This window comes from Lepidochelys olivacea, assembly GCF_965140295.1.
Source record: "Lepidochelys olivacea isolate rLepOli2 genome assembly, chromosome: 3".
Taxonomy (NCBI): Eukaryota; Metazoa; Chordata; order Testudines; family Cheloniidae; genus Lepidochelys; species Lepidochelys olivacea.
In genome coordinates this window covers 48472324-48493299 of record NC_140413.1, presented here as the reverse complement: position 1 = coordinate 48493299, position 20976 = coordinate 48472324, and the positions used below count along the sequence as shown (strand labels likewise).

At 45.5% G+C, this 20976-nt stretch overlaps 2 protein-coding genes and 1 long non-coding RNA gene across 11 annotated transcripts in view; 2 read left to right on the top strand and 1 right to left on the bottom strand.

The window, feature by feature from the left end:
• The window catches only part of LOC311517707, a 42139-nt gene that overhangs the window by 6247 nt on the left and 14916 nt on the right, over nt 1-20976 (top strand). For 2 of the 3 annotated variants that reach the window (XR_014710768.1, XR_014710769.1), the window contains 2 exons: nt 8802-8852; nt 13800-13931. This is a non-coding gene — a long non-coding RNA (uncharacterized lncRNA). Of the gene's footprint in view, nt 1-8801; nt 8853-13799; nt 13932-20976 lie in introns of those variants that run through there. The other variant, XR_014710767.1, reaches the window with a different exon arrangement.
• On the top strand, nt 3520-8563 carry LOC311517704 (endogenous retrovirus group K member 21 Gag polyprotein-like). The gene is made up of 2 exons (XM_084622764.1): nt 3520-5641; nt 6997-8563. Exon 1 carries the CDS (start codon nt 3536-3538, stop codon nt 5123-5125), a length of 1590 nt encoding a protein of 529 aa, XP_084478890.1. The 5' UTR covers nt 3520-3535; the 3' UTR covers nt 5126-5641; nt 6997-8563.
• BEND6 (BEN domain containing 6) overlaps nt 11370-20976 on the bottom strand; it is a 41273-nt gene continuing 31666 nt past the window's right edge. For 6 of the 7 annotated variants that reach the window (XM_084622766.1, XM_084622767.1, XM_084622769.1 and 3 more), the window contains one exon: nt 11370-14062. In XM_084622766.1, coding sequence (XP_084478892.1) covers nt 13786-14062 — 277 coding nt within the window. In that variant the 3' untranslated portion in view covers nt 11370-13785. Of the gene's footprint in view, nt 14063-15102; nt 19379-20976 lie in introns of those variants that run through there. The other variant, XM_084622771.1, reaches the window with a different exon arrangement.

Genomic DNA, 20976 nt, shown 5'->3' with positions numbered 1-20976 from the left:
TGCAGTCAGAGATAGCAGAGAAGGGGTCAGTGGTAAAGCTAGCTCTGTACCCATGATAATCATTATTGCCCACATCTGAGGAAATTGGAGGAGAGAGACTTTTCTACAATGGGAGACTTTTCTACAATGCATGAATGTATATTTTTTTCACCGGTCAATGAATACTACATATTATTGTCAGCAGTTTGTAACTCTACAAACTACAAAGTTAAGGAAAAAAATCCAAAGAACTTGAATCTTATATCTTAATAATTGTAAACAAACCTGTGAAAGTCTGAATGGTATTGTAAAGTCTGAATGGTATTGAAAGCCCCATTATAGACTGGGACTAGGTGCTGTACAAACACAGAACAAAAAGATAGTCCTTGTCCCAAAACTGTTTACAATCTAAGTATAAGAAAAGAGAAAAGAGATGGATACAGAAAGACATGATTATTGTTATTGTGGGAGAGTACAAGGAAACATTGATAATATTGGTTAGCATGATAGGCTTTGGTATCAGCACACCAGCTTGCTATTTGTTGTCAAGTTTTTTGTAGGTATCATGGCAAAGGAGAGTTTTAGGTAGGAATTTTAAGATTTTGTAAATATTTATGAATGAAGTGTTTGTTTACAAAATCAGCTACTGTTATTGAAACTATAGAAACAGGATGACAGAGTTAATACTAGTTGTTCGTATGGGCGTTTCATTATCTATTTCCTTTTAGGTGTGTATTGTTGCTGCCTATTAAAACGCTTTGTTAAATTGTTCTACTTTTCCCAGTCCTATTGTCCTGACCTCCTGTTTCACCCTATTGTGTTGGTGGTTATTCTTAAACACAAAGTAAACTTTGGTGTTTATGAGCACTAAACTTGCTCCAACAGGAGGTACTGACTACTAGGTAGAACTTCACCCTCTTTCTGGCTGAATGACTCCTTGGATAATTCATAACCAGTAATGACCTTGCAATGCTTTCTCTCTTAACTGAAGTGCAAGATGAATGTGATATGCTGCTAAAGGCCTGATCTAAAGCCCACTGAAGTCAGTGACTTTAGGTGAGACCCAAACTGCAGAGTGATATACAATCAGAGTTTGATTTACTGATCCAATTTAGGAAAAAGGAACAAAACTGAAAAGGTGATTCTACAATGGTAGATATCTTCTATCTGAGAGTGTGTTGGGGGGGAGGGAGGGTTGCAAAATCCAAATGTCAGTGTGAGTTAGCAGTAGCGTGCAAAGGCTTCCAATTACCCCCGGGCCAATTCTGCATTGAAAACCACACACCATGTTGTATTGTGGAAGAGATCTTTTCTTCCTATGTTTGTTTTTTTTTCCTCCTCTATAATAGTAGTTGCTGTGTCACAACAAGGTGATATTTAATCCAGTACCTGTCAAGTTAGTATGAGTTTCAAATACCCAACCTGAATATTTAGATACAACTGCTAGAGCAGATTTTACACATACACACAAAGGCAATCGGTTTTCAGATACATAGGTGGATAAGTATATTGTGGACTACCTCTGGTTGAAAACTGTAAGTAAGATGCCCTCCCTTAAAGTGTGACATATTCCTTTTAACAATGTCCTTAAATTCTAATAAAAATGTTTTGTAATTACTTCCACACCTATCTGGTAGGGTTACCATATTTCAAGTTCCCAAATAGAGAACATTGGTGGAGGGCAGGGGGGCTGAAGGAGGGGTAAAGTTTCTACTGTACAGTTTCTTTCTACTTTGAATATCTAACATTTATAAATAACAACTGTAATAGCCTCAAAAATAAAGGTAAATCACATTTTAATGTACCTTTTTACATGCAGTCAGTCCTTTCCTACTGCACTTCTTCCTGTTGTGCCAATGCATATTTCTCTGTAAAGCATATCTTTCTCAGCAGTGGTTGATTGCTCATCAAGCAGGCATGCAAATCTCTGCAAGATGCGTGCCTGAAGTTGTATTGTACAAGCAGGATCCCTTTCAAAGACTCAACAGTCAATACCGTGCCACCCTTACTTCTGCACTGCTGCTGGTGGCGGCGCTGCCTTCAGAGCTGGGCTCCTGGCCAGCAGCCACCGCTCTCTGGCCACTCAGCTCTGAAGGCAGTGCTGCCACCACGAGCAGCACAGAAGTAAGGGTGGCAAACCAGTAAACACATACGCCCCTATTAGGGCACACCAGGAATTGCAGATCTTCCAAAATCAATGTTGGAAAAAGGATGAGCAAGGAAAAATCACGGACATATGCTCATATTTCAAAAATCCACTCGGACAGAGATCAGAGGACCAAAATAGTATATCCGTATTAGACTTCTAAAATGTATTTACGTAAATATCTAGTGCCTAGTACACAAACAACAACTTTGCCACGTTCATGGACCAAACAGTGAACTTGTAAGTATAATCCACATGCCTCCTGTGTGTGATGTTCTGTCCCATCTCGTGGCACCGAGACCACTTAGAGTGAGAGAGATTAATTACCATATGTAGCCCAGACACCTCCTGGGTGTGGTATTCCGTCCCATCTAGTGACACTGAGACCACGTAGAGAGAGAGAGAGAGTTAATGAGTCTGCTCCACCGCCTGAGCTAAGAGCCATATGGCTTTTATCTCATGCAGTAGAGGCTCATGCATTTAGCTCCAGAGGTCCCGGGTGAGCCCCCACTTGTAACACCAACAGACCCCGGTGGTCGTCGGGTGGGATTGAACCTGGGACCGCTGGAGCTACAGTAATTGTATAGTAATTGTAAAGTTTTTTCTTTTTTATTTAAAGTTGTGCATGTGCGAGTAGTGTGGATGCTGAAACAACTGGTTTTGTAGTACACTTAAATATTTTATTTAATTGTCAATATAATACCCAGGGTGAGCTTATGTGAGAGCAGAAGATCTCAGAAGTCCCAAAGCCTATTTTGATTTTGTAAGGTATTATAAATATATACTGGGGGTTTAGGCCCTGTGTTATATTCTTCATTTTAAAGGAAAAATAACAAATCTCTACTTAGTGATGTTAGTCTAGCTAGGGTGCATTGTAACTGCTGTGCTCTAACGGTTCATACTTAGAGTGTTGTACATTGAAGGGTTAATGTCTAGCTATTCCACCTGGAAGCAGGCGGGGCACACCCTGACTGTTTCCTAGAAGCAATGCACACATTGCTCTATCCAAGGACAAGGGCTAGATATGAACCCTGAGAACTTGATTGTTTGGACAGCAACTGTGGGAGGTTTTTTTAGCCTGGGCTCAAGGCCTGAGAACCAGGATTGTAGTAGATAGAGGATGGTAACTAAGCATATGAATCAATGTCATACATTCCTTTGTGTAGCAGTGTGTAATGCTTAGGGGGAGAAATATAATAAAAGGAGAAGGTGGAAGGCTGGGGGCAGAACAGCCCATCTCCGCTGACCAGCCTGTTTGCTTGCATAAAGCTGTGTTCTGTCTCATCACTGAACCGCAACAACTGGCGCCCAAACGTGGGGCCCTCAGCACTCACCTCGCCCGGCAAGGGTTTCAGACGCGTCACTCATCCACTTCGTGGATCCCGGTGAGTATTTTTTATTGTGGTAAGTATGGGAAGCTCCCTCTCTGCTTTGCAAGTGCAACACCGCAATGAGCTGCAGTATTTGCTGCGTAAGGCTCAGCATGACTGCCCGGCTCGAGAACTCACTCTCCTGCTACAGGAGGTGCGTGCCAAGTGCCCGTGGTATCCTGAAGCTGGAAGCCTTAAGCTAGCGGACTGGGAGCGATTGGGCCAGACATTGCACAAAGAGCCTCGGGCACCCGTGCAGGCTTTACATGCCTGGCACCTCTGCCGCGACGTGGTACAGCGTGTCGCCTCGGACAGACCCTCCCTCGCGAGGCTGGTGCTCTCGCCGCCCCCATCCGCCCCTGCAGCCATCCCCCCTCCTGGCGATGTGACACAGCGTGTCGCCTTGAAAAGGCCCTCTCCAGCACCAACAGAGGAGCTGCCAATCCTGCCACCCCCGTCCGCTCCTGCAGCCATCCCTCCCCCTGCTTCGCCCCCAGTGCCTCTATTACCACCGCCTCCCTGGCCTTCCCCACCGGAGCCGGTGTGTGATCACCCTCCCCCCATGGGGCCCCCCGGAGAGTCATCTGCATCTGCTCAGAAGCTTTCGCTGGTGCAACAAATGGTTCACGCAGCGAAAGCTCGATCAGATCTTACAGCAGAGGAGCTGGCTGATCTGGTCTCCGTTTGCCCGGTGACCTGGCAGAATGATGACCAGGGCAACCCCGTGGGCACCTGGACCACTCTGCCATACTCGGTGGTTAGAGAGGTAAAGAAAGCAATTCGTGAATTTGGCCTGACTAGCACCTTTGTGCGTGGTCTCATTGAAGGGATGGGTGCTGGGTACTCCCTAATCCCTGAGGATTGGAAAACGCTGCTGCGCATGATGTTGTCACCCAGTCAGTATGTTATTTGGCTTAGTGAGTATCGGCAGATGGCAGAACGCCAAGCCCAGGTATATAGAGAGCAAGGTATCATTTATGAGCATTTGGCAGGGGAGGGCCAGTTTGCTACTGTTGAGATGCAGTCTCAACTCCCTCAGGCCGTCTTCCCCATTATTTCCACCTGTGCCCAGCATGCTTTCAAGAAGGTCCCGGATTCAGGCAAGCCTACCCAAAGCTTTGTCAGTATCCGTCAGGGTGCCTTAGAGTCCTTTTTGGATTTTACCAACAGATTGCAGGAGGCTATCCTCCGACAGGTGGATAACACTGAGGCAGCTCACGAGCTCCTGTTAAAATTGGCAGTTGAAAATGCAAATGAGGATTGCCGCCGTGCTCTCCAGGCAGCACAAGTCTCTGGTATTTTAGAGCTCTCAGACATGCTGCGGGCGTGCCAGAACATTGGCACACAAGCCCACAAGGCTGGAGTTCTGGCTGCCGCCCTCAGAAAAACTGGGAAGGAGGGGAAGCGTTGTTACCGCTGTGGTAAGGAGGGTCATTTTCAGCGGGAGTGCCGCTCATCTAAGGCACCAGCCCGACCCTCAAAGAAGTGCCCCAAGTGTGGGAAAGGTTATCACTGGGCTAATCAGTGTCGTAGCGGGTCGGGAAACCGCGCGACGGGTCCCCCCCGAACCCAGGGCCAAACGGGGGTGTTTCCTACTCAGGCAATCGCTCCTCTGCCTTGGAATCCGTAGACTCTGAGGGCAGCGACTGCTGGAAGTGCAGGGCTTGATTTGATCATGCAGGAGGACACTGACTTTCAGCTGCCAGGGGAGGTCTGTGCCATACCTACACAGGTGATGGGACCTCTCCCTGCCGGCTTTGTAGGTCTTGTTCTCCCTCGCTCACATGCTGGGAAACAGGGCTTTTTTGTCATTCCAGGGGTCATTGATGCTGATTACACTGGCATTATTAAGGTTCAGGTGTGGACTCATCTTCCACAGTCGCTCCCGCGTGGACGGTCAATTGCACAATTGATTTTAGTCCCCTATCAGGTGCCAGCTGCCGAGGATCGAACTCGGGGTGGAGGAGGCTTTGGATCGACGTTGTCTCACTCGCCGTCTCACAGCGCGTCTTCTCCACTTGTTGCTCTGACAATGTCAGTCCGCCCCTCGAAACCTCAGTTAACACTTCTCTTAAATGATGTTCCTTTTACAGGGCTGGTGGACACTGGAGCTGACGTTACAGTGATTCGTGATCTGGAGTGGCCGGTTAGTTGGCCTACGGTTCCTTCTAAAGAGTTGTGGGGGATTGGGGGTAGCAAACCCGGGCGCCAAAGTTTGTCTTGGGTCACGGTCTCTAAACCAGGAGGCCGTGCCCTTGCTACAATCCGCCCTTTTGTGCCCCCTGTCCACCTCAATATTTGGGGCCGTGATTTACTTACAAAGTTAGACACCACCCTCGATATTAACATCTGATGGCTCTCCCCACCGAGGTGTAGTCACTTATCAGTTGGGTGACCCCCCTCGTTGGCATTCTCGTTTTACACTGCCTCAGCGTTCGGCACAGCGTTCAGAATTAGCTGCTGTTATTTTGGCCTTTCAATCTTTTGCTGATTGTCCCTTTGATTTAATTGTGGATACCCATTATGTTTGTCAGGTAATTGATCATTTACCCCTTGCCCTCATTACCCCTCAGGTTGATGCAGACCTCCTTCACCTGTTTTTGTTTTTACAGCATCTTCTTGCCACTCATCATTTCCCTTACTTTGTTGCTCATATTCGCAGTCATACCCCTCTGCCTGGGCCACTCGCTGAGGGCAATGCACGCGCCGATCGCGCGTTGCGTGGTCAGGTAAATTCCCTTTTTTCTGACCCCATTGAAAGCCATGCCTTTTTTCATCAGTCTGCCTCTGTTTTGGCCCGGCAGTTTCACATTCCTGCTGATTATGCACGTTCCATTGTTTGTTCCTGCCCCCACTGTGCTGCTGCTGCTCCTACTTTTTCTTATGCCGTTAACCCCCGAGGTACCGCAGCAAATCAGCTGTGGCAAATGGATGTTACTCATGTACCACAATTCCGCCCCTATTCATTTTTACATGTTTCCGTTGATACTTATTCAGGCTTCCTTTGGGCAACCCCACAACGTGGGGAAGCCACTAACAAAGTTATTCAACATTTGCTGGCCTGCTTTTCTGTTATGGGTCGCCCTTGCCAAATTAAAACAGATAATGCCCCAGCCTACTGCTCTGCAGCCCTCTCCACCTTTTGTGCCCGCTGGGACATCCGTCTTAAACACGGAATCCCTTATAATTCCACGGGCCAAGCCATTGTTGAACGTGCCAATCGCACACTCAAAACCTTGCTAGATAAACAATTAAAACAAGGGGAGCTGCATCTCCGAACCTTAGGAGACATTCAACAACAAATGTATATCCTCTTGTTTACTTTAAATAATTTAACACTGAATGCAGATCAGCAGACCCCTGCGGATCGGCATTTTCACAAATCTGAGGTACTGGAAAGACCGCGTGTCTTTTACCGTCAGCTGCCCGATCCACAGTGGCTGGGCCCAGCACCTCTAATCACTTGGGGTCGGGGATATGCTGCTGTGTCTCTCCCTGCAGGACCGTTGTGGGTTCCAGCCCGGTGCGTGCGACCAGCACTTAAACAACATGGCATGGCACCAGGGGCTGTCGAATCCCATACCAGAGTTTCAGCTGACCTTGGAGGAGACCGCGTTGCCCCCCGAGTCGACAACGGCGGGACGGAAACGGAGGACGCGTAGCGTCCCAAGCCAGCCCGTGACATGGGGAGCAGTAAAAGCATTGGTCACCACGGCTCAACGAAAACTGGCAGCAGATCAGCAGCCAGAAACTCCTAAGACTTTGTTTGTGGCGATTCTCGCCCAAATCACTGCTAATTCTGTGATGATTGTGTACCTTTTGTGCCTGCTATTTCTTGTAGGGGTTGGCTTGGAAGCGCCTCCCCCGTTACAAGCCCGAATGACATATAACATATGGGAAAGATGGGCTTCAATAGCAATGTTACCCACTTTTGTTTATCTAATTTTGTAGCAGCCGGAGATTTGTTAGGTACATGCCTTATTCCAGTATGTCATCACCCTGAGGAGATGGAGAATAAGACACTGTTCTCTGCTTATGCTAATCTTTCCTCCCAGTACTCTAGCATGGCTAATTGGGGCCCGGCCAACTATATTCTGCCTCGCACGGCTATATCCCTTCACACACCGTACCCGGCCGGGGCTCACAATGTCACCTGTGCGCGTGTAGTTAACTGCACTAGTACAAAGGTGCCATTGGGCTGTCAAAAAATTTCTCAATCCCTTTTAAATTGTTCCCATGCTGTTAATGTTTCATATAATTATGGCCATATCATCCTACCATCAGGATGGGTTTTTACTTGTGGTTCATGCACCTTTAATTATATTCCTGCAAATTTAAGTGATGGCACCCTTTGCTGTCTTAGTAGAATGATACTTATATTGCCTTTTGCTGGTTACAATTGTAGTAAAAGAAGTGTACCCCTTTTAGATGATTATATTGCAGATGTTAAGCTTTTGGTTATTTTGTGTTTGTAATCATTGGGCTTATTTTTTGTTGTTGCTGTGTACAATGTATTCCTTCCTTGTTAAGACTTTGTAAAATTTTGCCCTGGAAAGCTCCCCAGGTTATGTCCTTGTCTGTCTGGGAGTTAAATAGCATGACAAAACAAATTGGCGACTACCATGAGATGGCCAACTTCAATAAACAAAAAAGGGGAGATGAAGGGTTAATGTCTAGCTATTCCACCTGGAAGCAGGCGGGGCACACCCTGAATGTTTCCTAGAAGCAATGCACACATTGCTCTATCCAAGGACAAGGGCTAGATATGAACCCTGAGAACTTGATTGTTTGGACAGCAACTGTGGGAGGTTTTTTTAGCCTGGGCTCAAGGCCTGAGAACCAGGATTGTAGTAGATAGAGGATGGTAACTAAGCATATGAATCAATGTCATACATTCCTTTGTGTAGCAGTGTGTAATGCATAGGGGGAGAAATATAATAAAAGGAGAAGGTGGAAGGCGGGGGGGCAGAACAGCCCATCTCCGCTGACCAGCCTGTTTGCTTGCATAAAGCTGTGTTCTGTCTCATCACTGAACCGCAACAGTACATAAAAAGGAATTTGAAATTTATTAATTCTGTGTGTGTGTAACTGTCTTATGGTGAAGACTGGTACTGGATTCCTAATAAGAGAAAGAAAGTCAATCCTGTTATAATTTCCACTTTCGTTTTTGAAAAGTTTCCTATAAAAAATCCAGCTGTAGTCTCTTGCAAGGATAAGAATTCATGGTCTGCGCAAATACTTTGTCAGAGAAAGAAACTATGTACACAGAATTGGAAAATAAATTGATTTTCCTCCCCTCTACATAGGTTACATGAAGTGAACATGCTGTGAGATAAGAATTGCTTCTTCGAAGGAGGGTATGTATTTTCGTATTCTGTTGCTTTGTCTTTAGACAATAAATGTAGCTAAGTTTGGTTACTGAGAATTAACTGTGAGTGTACTCAAACAACCTTTTCCTCAACAACTGTAACAGACAACAGCTAATTTGTGGCATTGCAATTATTATGGCATCAGCTGCTGATTCATGCTGTTTGGTGATGGAATATGACTTTGGCAAGATGTGTGAGCACATTGAGGTTATAGTAAAGGATTAGCCTCCATATTCTGCAGTGCCACCAGCCTCTTTTGTCATCAGTTGCTTTGTGTGGAAAGTGGGGGCATATTCAAAATATGTTACTTTTGGGAGTATGATGAGGACTGTGTGGGGCTAACAGGAGGTGCACTCTGGCCAGTGACAACCAGTCAGAGGGGCTGCTGGAGCGACCAATCAGGGATGAGAAGGGCCACCTAAAAGGAAGCAGCAGCACCAGAGCAGTCAGTTGCTGCCTGGAGCTGGAGAAGAGAGCCCTGTGTTCCTGGTTGGCTGAAAGAGGAGCAGGACCATGGACAGCTCAGTGCTGGCAGGGACCAGGGGAGCAATGGAGCTCCTGGCTGGTTGCTGGGACTTAGCCTCAGACAGTTGCTGGCAGGGACCTGGGGAACAATGAAGGAGCTCCTGGCTCGCTGCTGGGACTGAGTAAGAACTGCGCCCAGGGAGGGCCACAGGAAGGTAGTGTCTCCAGGGAGGAAGTCCTGGGAGTATGGCCCCATGCCAGGGCTGGGACTACTTAAAGATTGAGTCTGGGAAGGGCTAGAGAAACACCGACCGAGGGGTACTGAGATAGGCCCCTGGGGGACTGTACACGCTGGAAGGCGTCTCTTCTGATTCACATACAGACAGTATGTGTGACTTGCCTGAAGGGCTGAGTCGCTGAAAAAACACCTGAGAAACCACCAACAGGGGTCACTGCAGACAAACCCAACTAGAAGGGGGCGCTCACGAAAGATTGGTGCCACCCCATTAATCAGATTATGAATGAATATATTAAATAACACTGGTTCTAATGCAAATGCTTGGAGGCCCTAGAGCTAACAACTTTTGCCATGATGAAAATTGACCACCTATACTTGCTTTTTGTTTTCAGTCGCTTAGACAGTTTCTAATGCATGACTATTTAGTTTTTTAATCATCTAGTGTAAGGAACTTTCTCAAGGGCTTGTTGGAAGACCAAATAAATTATAGCAAAAAGTTCTTCTTTATTCACAGTTTTGTTGTCATACTCAAACAATCATAGTAGATGGGAAAACACATTTTGTTTTTTTCCTCATACAATACCTAGATGGCCATAATTTAACTGCATTTAAATATCATTTCACCAATTTTTCTGGTACTGAAGGCTCAATAGTCTGTAATTCCCAGAGTCACCCCAACATCTTTTAAAAAATAGTTATAATACTTGCAACTGCCCAGTTCTTTTCTAGTGTAAGATGATCAATATGAGCATACTTTCATTAGCAGCTCAGCCACTACATTTTCAAATTTCTTTGGAACACTTTGTCTACCATTCATTCCTGTTGACGTTGCCATTTAGTATATAGGTTTGTTCTAGAACCTCCTCTTTTCGCACAACGATGTGATGTCACCTCATCTTTATAATTTGAAATGAGCATGTTTCTCAACATCCGCTCCATCAATTATCCTCCTGCCCCCCAGGAAAAGCTTGTGAGAAAGGTGCCTGTATCTTTCAGTTTGCCCTGAAGATCAGCAAATCTGGGTTGTTGTGGAGTGAGGAAGTCCTCCTGGATTCCCAGGACCCCCTTCCCCGTCATTATTACAAGGGGAACAATGAAGAAATGTGAATAATAAAAATGTACTAACCATGAAGTTGTGTATGTTCAGAGGAGTATCTCTGGCCCTTTATTTGAAAAGGAAAAGGAGTTGGCTTCACACATTACTTTGTTCCCTCCTAACCCCAGTGTGGAACCAAGAATTTCCCTGTTCTTCCAGCTCTCTCCCTCTGTATCCCAGCATCCTCACTCTCTCACCATGGCCCTCCAAGTTTTCGAGCTCTCTTCCCTCTGCATTGCATCATTATCTCTTCCTTTGCTGCCCACCAGGCTTCTGGATTAGAAGAGCCCTTGGAAATAATCTTGTAGGAGTGTAGCAACATCTTTCAGGGCTGTTATCTGCCTGTGCCAAGAGAAAGTCAGAGCACAGCTATTTGTGTTTGACTCCATCTGTTGTGCTTACTGCCTTCAGATGTTGTAAAGGTCCTTGGCTGAACTGCTGCTGCCCATGTCCAGAAGCCTGGCTGGCAGCTCAGCGAATGAAATGCACCGCAGCCACAGGCAGCCTTTCAGGTCAGGGAGCCTTTATAATCCAGGCTAAGCCCTCCACTGGCCATGGATTCTGTGGGCCTCTAGTTTTGGGGCTTAGTAAGAACTACAGCAAATAGATGAGAGGAGTGTAGAGGACAAAGAAAGAGACTGATGAAAGGAAATAGCCAGACGTAAAAGGAGAATGCAGAAGAAGAACAAAATATGACAGTAAGAACATAGTACGTTTTCATTTTTTTATTTTATAGAAAGTTGCGTCAAAAATATGATTAAGTATATACATTAATAATGCAATACATACAGGTTCATGTACAATATATACACAGTAGCAAAACATCCTTTCACCTATATTTTATCTCTGGTGGTTAACACCATGAGTCAGAGCCTTCTGGCATGTTGTTTTATCTGCTTTCATCTTAGACCTATCTACAAGGAAAAGCATAGATGTTAAAGATGGAAAAGATCTATTAGAACACCTAGTCCATTCCCCTGCATATGCAAAAATCTTCTTTACAGTGTATTTATTCGTGCATTGTCATATAAACTGGGCTTTCAGCACTTTCCTTGGGAGACCCCAGTTCATAGCCTAATACATCTTACTGTCAGGACATTTTTTTTTTTGACGTTCACCCTAAATATTCTCTTTCTTAACTTCATCCTGTTATTTATATTTATATCCCCTTAAACCAATTTAAATAACTTCTCTATCTCCACATTTAGACCCTAACATTTGTAGACTATTAGTATATGCTCTGATCCTTAGTCACTGCTCAGACAGGAAAAAATATACAGCTCTGTTAGTTTTTTCCACTGTAAATGAGTTCTTCAATAACTTTGTTTCTCTTCTGTGAACTCCCTCCAATTTGTCAACATCTTTCTGGGAATGAGATGCTCAAAATTAAAAGCAGTATTTCTGATGTTTCCTGCACCCAAGCTTGCACTGGCCCATATGTCACTAACAGATTTCTTGGGAAGCCAGGAGTCAACAACAACAACAACAACAAAAACCCTGCAAAGAATTTTGGGAAAAGTCTGTCTCTAAGGTTTTCAAAGACAGAGGTCCCTTTCAATCCTACTATCCCTCCCTATCCTTTCCAAAGTCAAGCTGGCCTGCCAGCTGCTTCTCTTTGATCAGCCACAGTGGAACACTCATAATTCAGTGGACCAGGCTAAAGGGGGTGGTCAGCTCTCAAAGACAGGTACCATGTTTACTGAGTGGCTACAGCACCCACAGCAGGAACATACTTCCTGTTGTACTGTCTCTCCAAGTCAGACACTATGGGGAGCAGCTGGTATCTTTGTCCTCCACAGTGCCTTCATCAAGAGAACTGCCCTCCAGGTCAAGAGAAGCAGGAGCCCCCCATACCCGCCCCCCTTCATAACCCGCTTTCTAGTCCCTGGAGAGAAAGAGAAGGGACTCCTCATGTTCAGTAAAAAAAGGGATATTTGGGATTTGTGAACCAACTAAACTTTGTAAACCCAGGGCACTGGCAGAAAGGAGCCCTGAAGAGGAGGTCATCCGGTGTCCATCTCCTGCACCTCCTCTCATGAGGTAAAACGGAATAGGGCAGGTGCAGAAAGAAGAGCCAGAGGGGGCTAGGTGAACAGAGTGGGAGTTGTGGGAAATGTAGTGGAGAAAGACACACAACTTTGTTGAAGTGACAGTTTTTCACCTGAGTGGTGCCAGGTGATTTTATCGGCCTTCGGGTTACTGTAATTTGCGTTTTCTCTCACACCCTTTGAAGAAATACTCTAAAATTCACCAGACCACATATAGAACCCGGTGGGGGCTAATATGGAGAACTGCCCTGGCAAAATGCTTACATGCTGGCAACCACACCCCTAATGTCTCCAGAGGAGAAAACATGCTCCAAGTCCCCCATGCATCTAGGCCAAAAGAAACCTGAGCCTCCTCCCAACCCCTTAGAGATAAAAGTGAGCCTTAGCTCCCTCTTCTCCCCGCCTCCCCTTAATAGGGCAAAAGAGCAGCAGCTCCTGAGGGAACCACTCCTGCTGATCCAATAGTATCCTCAGCCTGGATCAACAAAGGGAACCCCTTTGGGGTTTAGGTGCCTAAGTCTCTGTAGATCTGGGCCTTTGAGTCCCTGTTTTTTCATCCCTCTGAAGGCTAACACTATCTGCATCCTAACACTGCATTGTTTGTCCTTGTTTTAAACCACTCAGGGTCCCTTGGATTATAGTAAAAAACCTTCTTCTGTCTGGAAGACTAAAGATCTTTCTCTCATATGTATAGATGGGTGTTTGGTCTGGGCTGTGAAGCTCCTCTTGGTTTTATTTTTGGCATTATCTTAAATAGTGTGTCCATTATCTGGTTATTGAGAACATTTGTATTATTTTGGAACAAGTGTTAATCCATTCTGAACTACAGTAGGACATGCATATATTTTATAATATCTTAAATCTGAAGATATTTAAGCATTTTGAATTTTTTTTCTATACTGTGGGATTTTAATTACAAATCAGAAAATTGGCCCCAGACCTCTATTCCTCTTCCAGTATCTTTGCCAACTGTTGCTAGGGTCTGAACACACTATTAAGTGTCACTTCTGTCTGCCCATTTTCTACTGTCCCTATCCTCCAGTGTCTGCCTGAACTGCTATGAAGGGTCCACTTTTACTTCTTGTCAGAACTCCTGAAATCCTGTCTGGAGCCTTGGTTGGAAGTAGGAGCTGGTGAGTTTCTGCCTTGATGAGACTCCATGCTGAAAGAAGTTGGTGTGACACCACTTTGCTGAGCTTGTGTGCTGTGGGGAGGAGGAGCCAGAGAGCTGTCACCATGCTGAACTGGTGTGGGAGAAGCCAGTGAGTCATCATCCTGCTGCTCTTTTGCACTGGAAACAGGAGCTGATGGGATGGTGTCCTGAGTACTGGGAGGAGGAGCTGGCGAACCACTGTTGAGACAATTAATATCTAAACAAGGGGTTATTGAAAATAGTTTTGAGACTCCTACTGCAGCAGAGTCTGTTTAGCTTTAGCTCATGTCCTCCCTTGGCACTGTCTCTTTTTCCTTGTGTCTCCTCAGCCTGATGGTTTTCAGATGAAGTTTTTTTCTCTCCGCTTAGGACCCAGTAGTGAAGCATTTGTAGATCTGAATTGTGGCCTGGATTTTGATGTGTTTTTTTTTATTTGCTCCCTGCTGTGCCACCAGAATGAATTGGTTATTGGCCTGTGCATGAGTTGTTACTGTAGCATTGCATTATCTGCTCTATTTTTCTTGGACTCCCTTCCCGGCACTTAATTTTGGGGACGTGTACTGAAGGGGCTACAGGTCTACTGAGAACTTTTAAATCCCTCTTTTCTAATTCTGGAGTATGGTTTTACATTCTCAATTGATCATTTTGGAAATAATTATCCTGAAAATATTTTTTCCCTTTGGGTAAGCAAATTTTACATTAATGGAAATCTGGGCAGGGCAATGGCCTATATATATATAATAGGAGAATTCAGAGGTTCATCTTGTCCCTACTGCCCAAATATAATATTACTGGAAACTGGTATCCAATCTTTAGTTCTTAGAGGACACCTCAACTAACACTGTTATTTTATTTATGGCTTCTTCCTTCGTTGTTGTAACTGAATCAGTATAGACTTGTGTTTGACCATACAGATGTTGGAAGTACTTTTAAATCAGTGTTGATACAGCCGTTTTAGGGCCAGAAGACTTTAGGAACGAGTGGTCAAAGAATAAAAAAAGACATTTTCGTCTTTAATTTTGTGTATGGCCCAATCCATCTAGGATATTATTACTAAGTACTTTTTAAAGGAAAAATAATCTACATTATAAAGATACTGTGATAGTTAATTATATAATACTCTTTTTTGTTAATAAAAGAAAAATAACAGTACTTAGCTCTTATACATTCTGATCAGCATCCATTGGATTAGTGGAAATTTTACCATTGGTTTCAATGAGCATTGTATTGGATATAAATGCATTTTTTAAAAGAGATGGTAAGTATTATTTAAAAATACTTACTGCCAAAAGATCTTCCCTTTTAATTATTAAAAAACAATTGGGAAAGTTATGATGGTATTATATCTAGCACCACCTGCCATAGTTTCAGGAATACTTGTATCTTTACTGCAGCAGAGGAAGCAAGAAAGCAGCAAAGTTTGTGGATCATCAGGCCAGAAAAAAGGGATGGATATAAAAGAATCAATTCCCTGCCATTGCAGGGGCCTTGGGCATTGGTACACTTTGATCCCTCCTATTCTCTGCCTGTGGCATGTGATAGATTAGTATTCTGTGGGCTGTAATACTTTGATCTATTTTCAGTTCTTGGGTTTAGTGTACTGTTCTGGGTGGTGTTGGTGACCTGTGATATTCAGGAGATCAGACTAGATGATTTGGTGGTCCCTTCTGGTGTTAAACTCTGTGAGCATTCAGTACTCACAATGGAGACCAAGTGTGTCTCCTTTTCTTATAATGTATATAGTGTTTATATTATTTTTCACAACCTGTGTGAATTTTTTAAAAATATACTTTCCAATTTTCATTTAGTTTTATAACATTGTTTGAGGCTATTGCTGCTTTCATGAAACAAAACAGAATATTACAGTGAACTGACACATGGTTTGTAATACAGCTAACAAAGGGCTAATCTACACATGAAGATTAATCCAGAATAAAGTAGTGTGTGAGTTTAAAACAGATAAACTATTTCTGATTATCTCCATGTGTAGATGCTAATATTCCAGAATAAGAGTGTTTTATCCCAAATTAACGTAACCCACTGTGAATCCATTTTGGAAGTGGATTAAGTTTATTTGCAATAAGGCACTATTCTTATTCTCCATCCACAAATGGAGTTAATCAGGAATAATTTCCCATGTAGACAAGCATAATGATTGTTTTAAGGGGCCTTCTCATCCTTGGGAGAAATAGCAAAAATATACAATACAGTAAGTTGTATTCTGTCCTTGCTGGTGTATTTATATTTTTTGGGTTATGTGTTGCCTTATTGGTTATCCAGTGAGGAAAAAACAAATATGGAAATTCTTTCACTTGCTATTATCTCAGTGGTTCTTAAGTAGTAAACTGGTGGTCAGTGGAGCACTTCCATGAGGCTTGGTGAGTAATAGGTATCATAATAGATTAGTGCAGTGTCTGTTAGTTTTCAAGCTTCTTACAATTTATAGTGCAGTCACATACTGTAATAGGATTTGGATTATTATTGGACCAATTAAACTACAAAATATAGAGTACATCTTTTTATCCTATATGGCTGCTTCATCTCTTTCTTTTGTTGGATATTTCTTTTAGCATAAATTCAACAGCGATCATATTTATAGAGGACACCAAAAATGTAGGGGCAGCAAATACATTATCCATACAGCTGATACTGTTAAACTCAAGCCTCCCTTCCTGGGGTTAATCTTTATTCATAATTAAAATAAAACCTTAAGGCAAGACTGCAGTTACCAGTCTAGTCCTGAGAACTGTGTGAGTAAACCCCTATGACCAGTCACAGAATTGCACGATCAGGGTCACAAGCCTAAGTCCCAAACCCTCCTGAATGGGGAGTATGGTCTGTCTCTGCTGGAAGTCCTACTCCTCTGTGGATCCCCTCTTTTGTCTCAGAGAGACTCTGGCCTTTTCCATTCCTTAGTGAAGCTAATGAAATCCACTTGTTCTGGATAAAGAGCAGTCAGCAGATCAGCTTTACACTTCCGTACATGGTTTTATAGCCAGACAACAGATTACAGTTAGATTGCCTCAGAATTCTATCTTCTACCTGACTAGAACATTATAGGGTGAGATCCTTATCTCCTCTCCAGCCCCTTTACACCAGATACAAGGAACAGTGCAGCATAAAGCGTTCCTAAGGCTATGTCTACACAGCAGTGTAAACCTGGGCTTGAGCCTGGGCGCAAGACTAATCCTCCTTGCACCCACCCACTAATTGTATTAACTTAGAGCTCCCAGATCCCACTGGATGGTCCGAGACAGTGTTAAACTGGGACCTAAGGTCTGAGTCCCATTGCTTTCCTGTGTGCTTGACTCAGGTCCTGGAAGTCCTCCGGGTGTATCCCAGAGTTCCCTGCGGCAGAACAGCAGCACTGCAGGCAGCCAGAGCAGCGACTGGAAGTGCCATTATTGCTTGGCCAAGCGCGCTCCTCATTCCTGCTCCTCTCGTGGTGGTAGCTCCAGCTCCTCCTGGCTGCTGTGCAGAACTTGCCCTGAGCAGGGAGCAAAGCTGACAAGTGGGAGGCAACTCCCAGCTGCTAGGACGCTGGGGTCTATCGCTTCTTTGGCTGTGCTGAGCCAAAAGCTCCGCTGCTTCCCCCTCCCTGCAGGGGAGTCACTTGGTTCCTGCTCCACTCTGTCCCTTGCTCCCGGACCCCCCTGGGGCTGTGTGTGCAGAAGGACCTGGACTGTATGCACTGTCAGGGTGGTGAGTGGGAGCCAGCCCCAAAACCTCCCCACAGCCTCCCCTGGTAGTGGCTCTGGCTCCACCTTGCTGTGAGGAAATTTGGGGGCTGGCTCTCACTCGCCTCCCTGGCAGTGCATGCAGTCCGGGTGCTCCTGCACACACAGCCCCCTGGAGGGCAAGGGGGGGGCAGAGAGCGGAGCAGGGACCAAGCGGCTGCCCTGCAGGGAGTGGGAGCAGCCAGGATGTTGGGGGTCGCCCTCCTCCCGTGCTGAGCTGGGAGCTCTTCTCCCTCTCTCTGGAGGGCAGCTGCTTGGTCCCACTCCATTCTCTGGCCCTTGCTCCTGGCCCACCCTGGGGCTATGTGTGCAGAGGTGTCTGGGCAGCATGTACTGTAAGGGCAGAGAGTGGGAGCTAGCCCCAAAACTTCCCTGCAGCCTCCCTGGGAATCCTTTATCCCTGCCTGCCGGGGTGCAGCAGGAGCAGGTATAAGGTTCCCTGGGGTGTGCTGGAGCACACTGTACTGCACCAGACTGGTGTGTGTGTTTTTCCTCTGTTTTTCCATGTTTACTTTGACTCATGCCTGTGCACTGCAGTGTGGACAACAGAGCCCTAGGTTCGAGCATGGGTCAGAAAATTCTTAACTGAGGGTTAAAATGCAATGTAGATGATCAAGCCCAGGGTTCCCTGACCTGACTTGAGTCCCACTTACCCTAGGCTTACATTGCTGTGTAGCATATCCTAAAAGTCTTGTATTTGGTTGCTGGAGTTCCCCTGGTGCAGATCAAAGACAGCTGTATGGCTGCTTTCTAAGGGCCCATTTGTAAGCCCTGGTGTAAAGGGCATGCCAGGGGTAGGACTGGTGAATGTAGAGATGTGTTAGAGGTGAGACCATAATGTACAGTATTGCTCAGATAAGATTCTGAACAGCACCGTGGTTCACACAGCAGCGTGGGGATGCTGCTGTAACATAGACAAGCTTCCAAGGTGGTCTAAATTATGCTGGGGGCCACTCCACTGGAGCAGCCCAGGATCAGGCAAGTCCTGGGCTGTGAATTCTGTGCTGCCCCTCTTAGAGGCGCAGCACAAAATCTCACCTTCAGTGTTTATTCATAGATAGGAGTTGACAATAGACTATATGTACTTTACTGTTAATGCTTTTATTTTTTCTCTGGGACCAGTGAGAATTTTGTATCTGTGAGTTTTTGGTGACTATGGATTGTGTAGTTATGTTTGTACTACATTGTATGTAATCTCTGTTTTACTACCACACAGAATGTCTTGTAAAATATTCAGATCAATAAAAAGTAAAAAGCCCAAACCCTCGATTGTTTGCCGCTTTGATCAATGTAATATGCAAACTGGGCTACAGAGGATGAAGGTCTGAAAGAATGACTTAAGACTCAGAGATGGAAAGCTGAATTTTGAAGTGGTAGCTACAGAAGAAACAATTGAAACCCCTCTCCCAGATCGAAATATGCCCCCTCCAGCGCTACACTTAAGTGAATAAAAATAATTTTCTTATTATGTTTCAGATGTATTTACTGCCTGCTCACCTGCAGCCCCACTGTGATTCCCCAGAATCCCCTATCCAAGGCCAGAATTTTCATGGCATGGTGCCTCTGTCTAAGTAGAATATCTGTGAAACCCTGATTTTGTTTAGTGATACAAGTTATTAACATGTGCTGGTTGATATGATATTGAATTAGTTTCCAAGGTATCTGTTAGATTGTAAACTCTTTGGAGCCCGGCCCATTGTTTGGTTATAGTCTTAGCGTTATATATTATCTAGTACAGATGGCCCCTCCAGTCCATAAATAGGGCCTCTTGGCACCACTGCAATACAAACAATGAATAACAATTGAATAATATATTCAGCAAAGCATTTCTGATAAACTTTAGAACTATTTGAATAGAGCAAAATACACCTGGAGAATAAATTATGTGACAAAAACCAGTAAATTTGTCAATACCTTTCATTAATATTATATGACTAACTCTATTTGGTAAGGGGTTCCTTCTAATAATGAAACATAAATTTGGCTCATGGTGAACTTTCAGTCTGTGAAAACATGTAACAGTGTTTCTGTCACTTTCTGAAAGGTTTATAGATAATGCTTTGTAGACTGTGATAGTTTGTAACTGCATATAGTTTTTGTTACACAGTATCTAGATTTATGTAGATATTACTGTTCTTGCATTGTTAAGGCATACATTGTAATTAAGTTAGGGAGAAGAAAGCAGTTAACAGAAGACTGAATTCTGCAATAATCTACTAGATCTGAAAATGAAAAACATCTAAAGCAGAGGTGGGCAAACTACGGCCCACAGGACCCTCCTGCCTGGCCCCTGAGCTCCTGGCCCGGGAGGCTAGACCCTGGCTCCTCCCCTGCTGTCCTCCCTCCCCTGCAGCTTCAGCTCACTGCGCCGCCGGCGCAATGCTCTGGGAGGCTGGGCTGCGAGCTCCTGGGGCAGTGCAGCTGCAGAGCCCGGCCTGACCCGGTGCTGTGCGGTGGCGTGGCTGGCTCCAGCCGGGCAGCGCGGCTGTAGCACCGCCAGCCACCGGTGTTCCATGGAGCGCGGTGAGAGGGCAGGGAGCAGGGGGGGTTGGATAGAGAGCAGGGGAGTTCGGGGTGGTGGTCAGGGGGCGGGGGTGTGGACAGGGGTTGCGGAGGTTAGAGGGTGGGGAACAGGGGGGTTGAATGGGGGCAGGGGTCCCGGGGGGGCAGTCAGGAAGGGGGGGCTTGGATGGGGTGATGGGTGGCAGTCAGGGGCAGGGGTTCTTGGGGCGGTCAGGGGACAGGGAGAAGGGGTGGTTGGATGGGGCAGGGGTTCTGGGGGGCCTTCAGGAATGAGAGAAGGGATTGAATGGGGCAGCAGGGGGCAATCATGGGCGGAGGTTCCGGAGGCGGTCAGGGGACAGGGAGCAGGAGGGTGGATGGGGCAGGGGTCCCGGGGGGGGGGCTGTCAGAGAACAGGGAGGGTTGGATGGGGCAGGAGTCCGGGGGGGCGGGGCGTCAGGGTAAGAAGCAGCTGGCGGGGAGGGGGCAGGCCATGCCTGGCTGTTTGGGGAGACACAGCCTCCCCTAACCGGCCCACTATACAATTTCCAAAATCCGATGTGGCCCTTAGGCCAAAAATTTTGCCTGCTCCTGATCTAAAGTGAAGTAGGGACCCCTATAGGTTGCTCTCAGAAGGTGGCTGGAAACATAGTGAGTTTGCACTTGGTTTGGTATGCCCTATGGTTTTGGAGTGTGGTGATGCCCTGGTGAGCAGCTGTCCTCCCAGCCCTCTCCCTGGCTCCCTAGTCATGGTTCCAGTTCCTCATGGAGCTCTCACAAGAAGAGCTTCCATGAGGCTGGAGGAGAATGCTGAGGAGCCAGTTTCCCATGCCTGTGGAAAATGAGAGGAGAATTTTGACCTACAGATTTTAT

Coding starts and splice junctions, on each gene's coding strand:
- LOC311517704 (XM_084622764.1), top strand. CDS start 3,536: ATGGGAAGCTCCCTCTCTGCTTTGCAAGTGCAACACCGCAATGAGCTG.